This window comes from Meleagris gallopavo, chromosome 2, assembly GCF_000146605.3.
Source record: "Meleagris gallopavo isolate NT-WF06-2002-E0010 breed Aviagen turkey brand Nicholas breeding stock chromosome 2, Turkey_5.1, whole genome shotgun sequence".
NCBI classification, from domain to species: Eukaryota; Metazoa; Chordata; class Aves; order Galliformes; family Phasianidae; genus Meleagris; species Meleagris gallopavo.
This window is the reverse complement of record NC_015012.2, coordinates 18,726,863-18,737,113: the sequence shown is the minus strand read 5'-3', so window position 1 is coordinate 18,737,113 and position 10,251 is coordinate 18,726,863. Positions and strand designations below refer to the sequence as shown.

Below are 10,251 nucleotides of genomic sequence, written 5' to 3'. Positions count from 1 at the left end.
ATATTAAAAAAAAAAACTTCACTGAATATTGTCCTTGAATTTAGGGAAGTTTGGTTTCTGTGCTGTAATCTGTGACAAAACCTTAAGCAACCCACTTAAGACATATTCAAAATTATAAAACAAATCCGTCCAGTTTCTGGCATTCATCCAATATTAGCCAGAACTTTAGAGAAACAGAATCACGTCAGCAAGTGATATAGAGCAATCAGCATAGAAAACCATATTTTCTCTCAAGTGCCTCAATTTGTGCTTCCTGACTCTTTGGAGAGGACTGAATAGCCCAGTCTGATTGGAAGCCAACCTGAAAACTATATAAGTTGCAGATAATTTTGTCCCTTTAGACTGCTATATTCTATATTGTCCGTTCTCAAATTGTATTTAGACACAAAGTTCAAGTTCATTCCTTATATTTATCCCTATTTTTCCACATTCAGTGACTGGGTGAATTTGGAAAATTTTAAAATGAAACAAAAGTCTTATCAGCAGTTAAATGCAATTTTTCAGTTAAAAGATCACTTAATGTTCACTCTGAACTCTTGCTAACAGTAGTTGTAATGACTCACGATAATGAAATGGGGTAATATGTTTGACATGATTGTTTCTTAAACACAAAAAAATTTGGTCACTTCAAAATTTCTCTGCTGATAATGATTATATTGGTATCTGCTGCCAGCAAACAAGGCAAACCATATGCACAAAATACCCATGATTCATAGATAGTAAATCATTTTAATGATTATATTCAAAATTGTGAAATGTGAGTGGTACTGATGCGGAAAATAACAAAGGCTGAGGCTCATCAGATTGGCTGTCCATATGTGCATCACTACTAGTATTTCATTTGTTACTCCTCTAGCTCCTCTTCTGTTGATTTTTAACATTCATTAACCTAATAAAAAAATCTATTTGTAGTGTTTATGTGACCAAAGCTATGGAGCTTTCTAAATTCTAATTATAGCAACTTTGGTAAAAATGTTTCTTTCTTAAAAAGTTAAGAACTGAGCTACTTTAAGTTTCTTAATGCCTTTGTTACATTGGTAATACTAGGTTTTGAAAGTCTTTAAGTACCTGCAGGAAAGGATGAGTTTTCAAACCAGGCAAACACCAAAACAAGAATCAGTCTATATCTCTGTGCTCCATTTTATAGTACTTCCCAAAGACAAGAAATCAACTATTGAGGCAAATGGAATTCTAACATTTCATTATTATATGAAGTTGGTATGCAAAATGGGCTTGTTTTCAGCTCCCTTTGGAAGAATATGTATATGTAAAAAGTATTTTATGGTACACAGTTTGAAACCATCTTAAATAGTTTAGCTTCTATTCAGTAGCCAGTTTTAAATTCCAGATCAACAGGAATTAGTCAAATGCTTGTTTCTTCTATTAAAAAGTATATTGACTCAGACCAAATGATTTTTCCTTCTCTATGTCTGTTTGCAACCACAATTCTGGTTCTTTGAAATTGTCACCTCGTATTACCTGTATAAATGCAATGAAAACACTAATCACGATCAGAAAATATTTGTAAGTGATCCCCCAACATGTTTTTAAATAGTAAAAAGGAGAAAGATTAAGCATCGCACAGCAGCTTATACACAAAAGGATTCAATTTTGGAATCATAGCCTTTAAAGTAAACTAGAAGAGAGATCTGTTCATAAGCCTCAAAGATAGATACAAGGACTACGTAGTGGAAGTGGTGATGGTGGTTCATGTGGATGGTATAGTGAGACAGTTTTTCTCAAAGAGTCTGCATGAAAATGTAGCCTTGGCATTGGTGTCCAGTGATATGATGAGAGGCAATAATCACAAACAGAAATGCAGGAAATTGACCTTAAGCATTAGAAAAGTGGACATAAGCAGGTATCTTCTGGATAAGAGGACCTTGGATTCAAAGATAATATTTTGTTTACTAGAAAGTGTGTAAATACAGACTTGAATTGAAGCACGAAATAATGCTTATGCTTTTGTGGAAAGGGATGAACACATTATCTGTCACTTGTAAAAGCAGAGTTTACTGTGTTGTATTCTAATCAAGATTAGATCAGAATTTGCAAGAGAAGCAAACTGTGAAACAAAGTGATATGAGCAATTCTCCATTTGACTGACTTGTGATTTAGAGCAGCACTGAGTAGAAGCAGGAATGTGTAATTCCCTTCCTGGTATGAGTGATTTTGTGAGTAGTGGTAGTGTAAGGTACGGATTTGTCATGCCTGTGTGAGGTGTGTATTCGCAGTCTAGCTGCCTGTAAATGTCAGAGGGAGGTGCTTTAGCAGAGCTCTTCAGTACTTCGCTAAGTTCAGGGGGAAAGGGAAAGTGATCCCATTTCCTTTCACTACCAGTGACATAAAGAGCCCAATGATGATAAGTTGGGTTCTGCAGTGAATTGGAGTGCATTCAAACCAAAGCGCTCAAGGCCTTCAAGTGTGAGGAAAACAAAAAAGTGTGAGATTGGTTAATTTAATCACTGATGGAGAGAAACCCCTTATCATATTTAAGCTATTTGGTGGTACTCCAACTCTTATATTCTCTTCCAAAGAAAGAAAAGATGAGCTGAAAAGCACATTTATACCAATTTAATTGAAGAGTTTATGAACATTTAGATATCTACAGTTAGCGGCATTTAGAAAGTAGTTACATAGAGAAAAGTGAAGATAGCACCTGCTATTTATTCCAGTTCATACATTTGGAATTGTGAATCCCTCAAATATATAAAATATATAAAAATATACTTGTGTATATGCTTATACATATATAAGGGAAAACTTTTTTTTTTGAGATTTAGCAGTTTTGCATTTTTCTTTCATTTAGGAAATATATTTACTCCTGTATCTATTACTAGTAGATTGGTATGATATTAAAGCAAGCATTTAAAATGCACCTTAATTAAACTGCAGGAATTATGCTTTGCTTAATGTAATGAAGAAAGAGAATTTAAAATGAAGTAGCATCATTGTGTTCATTTGTAAATAACATATTGCAGCCAACTGTTTCTTAATTGCCCAGACTGTTGATAAATAATCCAGTCCTGCTGCTCTCCACAGACAATTTGCTTTGGATCAGACTAGGCAATTCAAATAACACTAATTACAGTGAAACCCTTTTATAGTGAATTCCTGTTTGCCATGGGGGAGAAAATCACTATATCAGGGGAAAGCACTTTTGCCTTTGATTTGTGTCTAAAACATGAGAAAAACATAAAAGCTGCATGTTGTGCTAAATAAAGGACATACTCTTGCATTCAAAGTACTTATATTTTACTTTTTATGATACAATTGTGAATTATGTTCATTTTGCATTTGTAATTAGAGGGCGGAACAGATGTGAAAGCTTAGTTTAAAGTGATGTATCCATTAAAATAACCTATGCTGCCAAGTGATTGCTTAGTATAATAGGGGATTCGTTCACTATGAGAGGAATTCTACTTTATTGGAAGGAAACCAGGACTTCAGGAAATGTTTTCTATATCAGGGGATTCACTGTAACATGGTATCATTGTATTTATGATTTTATGATGTTAAAATGAATATTAAATGAAACAAAATTCCCAAGGATTACTCGGGAGACAGCTAAGTACATAACATTTAGTACAGATGGTTGGAAGGTACAATTTTGCTCCATCACTGCATCCGTATCCTTGAACGATTTCGACTGAAGACAGCATTTCTTTGAATTTTTCATTAAACCAGACGTCTTGAAATATGAATTCCTTTTATGTTTCTGTGAGTTTTGGCTAAAAGAACCCCAGTGAATAAATCATACAATACTATGTGTCACCAGCACTTGTGAATATTTCTGCTTTGTTATTCTACTCTCAGTAGAGCACCATTGATTATCAAACTCAGCGGAGAGCATTTTATGATCATATATCTCCATTAGCTCCTAGTTTGACTACCATAGATTTTTCTGGTTAAGCCTGCATTATGTATTAGGAAGCCTATCTCTTCAATACAAAGTTTGATTTTATTCTCTCTAAGCCTAGGACTCTTATTATGTATTATGTATAAAGATTCTTATCTTTTATATGTAAAAATAGGCGCACTGTCTTTGTGTTAACTGAAATATATGCCATCTTTTTTTTTTCCTTGATTCACAGACAGCATATTTTATTATGAAGATGAATTTCTACAATGAAATGGCTGTCAGGGTAAATATTTCTTCACTTGTTAAACAAATGAAAAGTCAATTGTGCTCCGAATTTGCTTTTAATAAAATGAGCAAACCAGAATAATATACACTTGATTGATATGCTGATGGCAACAGTGGGAAATAGTACGTAGTTAAAAATTAAAGTTACTCTCAGTAGCCTGGATTATATTTGAAAACTGTAGCTGAATTGAAGGTATTTGTGTCTGTCTTGCCCCATTTAAATGTTCATTGTACCTTACCATATATGATGATAAAACAAACACTCTGTCTGGGAGTATTCTTACAAATGTAGACATTTATTTAAAATTCTGACAAACAATAGAAGTTTAATGTTCATTAAAGTAGCTGTGCTTATTCTTTCGTTACTACATTACAAATGATGCATCGAATGTCAGAAGAGTTACTTTGTATTGGATGAGTTCACTGCCAGACATAGGTTAGAGCTGCTCTGATCTCACTGATGATATTTTGAGTGATCTGTGATTGATGAAGAAGTGAGTAAACAGTCCTTGAAGTTTAATAAATATACAGTTGTCATGGGAAAGTTGCAAAATATATTAAACTAAAATTAGCATTTTTTTTTCCTGAACTCTGGAACTGTATTTGAACAGATAAAGCAAAGGTGAGGACATGAGATAATCCTTGGGATGAAATCTTTTAGCCTCCTTTACTTCTTTTATATTGTGGGGAAAAAAACAACAAAATGTGCTTTACTTTAAGGGCCTAGGCAAGGCCAGGCAAGGCATATTACATTTTGTATTCTACCAAACGTAGGGATGTGATGGGGTTGGAGAGTAAGCCAGGGAGGTTCTTATAAAGTAGAAAGATTCCCAGAACTGTGGCCTTTCTTGTCTCCCAGATAAGTCGGAATCAAAAGCTGTGTCATTAGATTCCCATCAGGTTTTTGACTTGGTGGTGTTTCTCTCAAAAGCACAAGAATCTTTCATTTAGTGCATTTTAGAGAGCTAGAGATGTTTTACAGCAATCTAATTGTTCAAAAATGCACTTATTCGCTTTAATTTGTTCTTTAGTTAGCTGGCTTGCAACTATTTTATAGAGGGTAAATGCTATGTATTCATGAAGTTCAAATCAGTGGGAAAACATATGGTGTAAGTCCTCTCTCAAAAGTTAGCTGTGTACTTTTGGAAGGCACTTGAAGACCAAATTTCAAAGGTAATTACGTATTCTAGTCAACTAGTGTTTTGCATTTGGTCTTTCATTTTTGAAATTGAATGTGTTCTCATTCATTTGTAATGGAAATATAATGTTGAATCATTAGGTGATATAAATCTTCAAAGTAGCATTTTTTCAATTGTCCTTTTCTTTAATGGAAATTTAAATCAGTAGAAAACAAGAGAACAGACCATTATTTCATTGCAAGTATCAGAACCCAATTCTCATCTCTCTTTATCTTTTGTGGCCATATCTACAGAGCAGATTTAAAATGCTACAATTCTGAAACACTGAATGTGTTGGGTTTTTTTGCCATTATCTGGTTATTGAAGAACTAACTGAAATACAGAACAACAGCAACTAAGGCCAGTTGAGTTTGCTCAATTAAATTGTATGGTCAGAATTTGAATTTCCTAAGCCAACAATGCCTTGTGTTCACACATAATGGACTTGATTCACAATTAAAATGCCTCAGTGTTCTGAAAATATAACAATAACTGTGTATATTTTTGTATTATTAAAATACAAAATTTAAAATAAATCATTAAATGATTTATTTTGGTTTCCAGTCACTGGTTGAAAAGACATTTTTGATTTTGATATTAGAATTATTGCACATGCTCATAATTTTGAAGTCAGCTACCTCTCTGTCTCCCTGTATTGCATTTACTTGTAACCAGAACTGTCAGTTTCATCCGTGTAAGTTAAAAGAAAGAACTTGTTTTAATTAATTTTACTTTTGAGCACTACTTCGCAGCATGATTCTTCCTCCTAAAAGATTTAAGATGCTATAAATTTTCAGCTGCAAAAATAATCCCTGGGAAAAAAAATATTTTCATGAGCAGATGGCTTTTGATATATCAAGGTTTTGCCATTTGTTTTAGTGCTTAAAATAAACGTTATTTATAAGACCACTTACATTTTGATGTTACTTAATGAGGAATATGCATCATTGATTTGACTAGCTTAAGAGGTCATTTAGAACTTGCCCGTTAACAAGCTGTAATCTGCTGAGCACACAATGACTTTGTTTAAAATTATCTGTTCAGTGCTGATCAATGACAATAATTGTTTTGTACCAATCACTGTTGAAACTTGCTAATTACTTTGAAGGGCATACACACTTGCCTCTTTTTTTCCAAGAAATTTTCAAACGTTCACCTTGGAATTATAAAGAAATATAGTTGTAATACATTATAAGTCACTCCAAAAATAATGCCTCTTGTTTATTTCCCTGGAAACAACAGGTACAAATAGCACAGTAACACAGTTTGATAGCGCAAATTCTTGGCTCCAAAACACTATTTTTCAACAGTTACCACCATTAGCTTTGTATATTTGCCAGTGATGAGCAAGAGCCTGCAAACCGTGCTCATAAAAATCTGCACTGGATGAGGTGACCCACTGTTTCAAAGCTGCTATGATGGCGTCACTGTTTGGAAAATGTTGCCCACACTGCCCGTGTTTCATCAGCCCAAACAGATGAAAGACAGAAGGCACCAAATTGTGAGGTCACACTACTATCAAAATAACACTTGTCTGTTATTATAAAAGCAAACATTTAGAATGTTCACATTACAAGAGCATCATTAACATAGCTGTGGAAAGTGCTCTTTTCCAAAGAGATTCGTCTTCGGTCTTCTGATTTCTGGCACATATAATTAGTGAAGTAGAAATCAACAAGTGCTACTCCTTAAGTAATTTTATTATGTTAGCCCACGACAGCAGAGGTGGATGTTGGAGGTATGGCAGTAGAGGTTGAACCTTCCTACCAATATTTCATTACATTTTGTTGCTGCAAGATGGCAGCCGATGGGGCAGCCTGGCAAAATGGCATCTGACATGGAAGTGCATATGAAGCCAAAGAAGTGGAATTGAATTCCTTCATGTGGAAAAAATGGCATCCATTGACATTCATCAATGCTTGCCAAACATTTATGGAGACCAAACAGTGGCTGTGAGCACAATGAGTTGGTGGATAATGAGTCTCAACAGTGGTGTCAAGCAATGTGAAACACAAACCAAATGGCCAAGCAGATATTAACAAGCACAGCACGTAGGCTCTTGTTCATCACTGGTGAAAACACTTAGTTAATGATAGTGATTATGCTGAAAAATTGTGTTTTGTAGCTGTGAATTTGCTCTATCAAATAGTTTTATTGTGCTTTTTGTAACTGTTGTAGTTTCCATGGCAATAAATAGGAGGCATAACTTTCGGAGCAACTTATGTAGCATAAAATAATTTGTGATATAATGCAGTGTTTTTTTCCTATGATTCATTCAGTGAGGCCATTCTAGACAGGAAGTAAATAAAGTTAGAATGTGATGTTTAATTGGTACTCTGAGTCTATTGGAGTTAATTATAGGTTTATGCAATTTTACTCTTTTGTCTTTCAGTTTTGGGTTTTGATCCTTTAACCCACAAATATCCAGTTTGGCATTTATAGCTGGAAGGTGAAGACTGTCAGAAATAGTTTCAAAGGGACCATAATCCTGCATTAATGAGCACACAGCTATATGGGAGCCAAGTTACTCTTGTTGAGAAATATTGAAGCCAAACAGAGAAACAAAGCTAAGATCCTTATTCACATGCAAAGGATTTTGCTTAATCCCACATCTCTGAAGGCATGCTCATTCTTTCCTCTTTCTATATCCCTTTTTAACCTGATGCACTTGTGTATGAGACAGGGAGTTGTAAAGACTATGAAATTTACTACAATTTTGTGCGAAGAAAGCATGCTTAGTGTGAACCTTTCTTGCTCCTGTGTTCAGCTGATTGCATAACATTTATTTATATCAATGTCTAGAGGTTGAATTCTTATTTATTTATTTATTAAAAACAAAGAAACAACACATAAGGAAAAGAAAACACCAGCTTTTTATATTAGTTTTGAGTCTCATTTAAGAAGAGAGGAAAAGCATGGTGATGCACAATGGGAACGCTAACACTAAAAGTAAATATTATTCCTCATACCTTTAGTGAATCATTTTACTTTTTTGTGACATATCACTCAAAGACTTAGTGCAAGCTTTCTTATGATACTTATTACATCTTATATAAAGAGATAACCATAACTGTACCACTAGGTATCATCAGTTTAGATTAAATGCCTGTTTTTACCTAAAAGAGTAGTTTCGTGCTTGAAGAATGATACCAGAGGCAATGTTTAAAATTACGCAGTTGTTAATTAATCTTCATATAGATGGTTCCAGTACGTTATTGTTTTCAGCACAGAAAATGGCGGCAGTTACAAAATTGCAGTAACTTTTGTCAGGTACCACAGTTAGCCATGCAGAGTTCGGCTGCAAAGGAACTGGAAGGAATAGAGACAGTTCTGCCTGTTTCCTAAGAGCTCTGCTGAAACTTGAAGATGAAGTCACTCTGAGCAAAGTCTGATTTGTTATTTGAACAAGTGGCAGCTTTTTTCCCCCTTGCTTTCTTTCCCAAATCAAGCACAATTCGTGATTCTCTTTTTGCCTCTTCTGCATTATGCTACTTTGGAATAAAAGCTAGGGGAAAAAAACAGTCAACAGCAACAACAACAAAGTAGCAAAAAAAGGGATTCACTCCACTTCAAAAGTTGTAGCTTGGTTCTGAGGTTCTGGAAAGAGAAGAGTTGATGCAAAAGGAAAACAAGAAAAACATTCCTTGTAGATACAGTGAAGAGTTGCATTTCTTTTAACATTTAGTAGCCAGAAGCCTAGAGGAAAAGGAGAGCTCTTGGCAAATCTGAATGTTCTTCTTTTCAATACATCTGGTGTAGATGGATAGCTTCTAACCATGAAGTTGCTCCTTGATAGTAAGACCTCAGACTTTTTTTTTTTTTTTAATTTATTTAGTAGATTTTGTTGTTCTGCTGTTATGTCTCATAAGCTTTCAAAGCTGCAAAGGTCACGAGGTGTGAACTGGAGCAGGAATAAAGTAAGGCAGAACTAAAGATGGAAATTGAGAAATTAATTTTGAAATACATTTGGAAGCAAGAGAAACAATACAAAGAAGAAACTAAAGCATATTTTATAGGTAGATAAATTAAAGCATATTTTATAGGTAGATAAATTCAAAGGTGGAAGAATGTAAATAAAGAGAAATTCAGACACTGAGGACAGAGGAAAAGATTGTGAATCTATTTTTGAGATGTACTGATACAAAGCACACTGATCTGTTACAGTATAGATAATGAAGACTGAAAACAACCCTCAGCATGACTGAAGTTATGTTTTCCAGCAGCATCAGTATATGTGATGCAGTACGGAGGGATAGATATGACTAGCAAATGGTAGTTGTGATAATTAATGCTTCCCTTCCCTTTCCACAAAATATATAGCCAGGAAACCTGTAATAATTTCAGAAACATCATAATTAGTATTTTCACATGAGAGAATGTTTAAACTGTTTTGTTAAACTAAATACTTGGGAAGAACCAGACTGAACTGTCTTTTTTTTGAAAGTGATGCATTTTAAAATGCATCAAGCTGAATCCTTTCTCGTGAAGGACACTATATAATTTCTGTTCTTACTACAATGTCAGAATTAACTACAGATAAAGAGGTTTCCTTTTCTGGTTTAAGCATCATCTGTTAGGCAGAAGGAATAGTATTTTGGGAGAAGATTGTAATTAATGTGTAACAGATAGACACGCATCATCTTATATGGGAAAGACTGACAGTTTGTAAATGATATTTTCAGAAATCCTCACTCACTGAATTACTGGGAGGCTTTCTTTCAGTTTACAACATATCCAGAGCACAAAAGAGTGTGAAGATGCTGTAACTTCGAAAAAAGGCACCTCTTCTTTTTATCATTCTGACATGAAGCAATGCCACTGGCAGCAGCAGATGTTTTCTTAACAACATAAACAGATGCAACATAAACAGTTACTTAAAATGTGATATTATTTGTTAATGTTGGCATTTAATAGTAAATTTATATC

At 34.3% G+C, this 10,251-nt stretch overlaps 1 protein-coding gene across 3 annotated transcripts in view; it reads left to right on the top strand.

Annotated features, from left to right (window-relative positions):
• SPATA17 (spermatogenesis associated 17) overlaps window positions 1-10,251 on the top strand; it is a 91,217-nt gene that overhangs the window by 8,554 nt on the left and 72,412 nt on the right. For 2 of the 3 annotated variants that reach the window (XM_031552359.1, XM_031552358.1), the window contains exon 4: window positions 4,095-4,145. The exons of the other annotated variant lie outside the window; for it this stretch is intronic. In XM_031552359.1, the coding sequence (XP_031408219.1) occupies window positions 4,095-4,145 (51 nt within the window). The remainder of the gene's footprint in view (window positions 1-4,094; window positions 4,146-10,251) is intronic. 3 annotated transcript variants of the gene reach the window in all.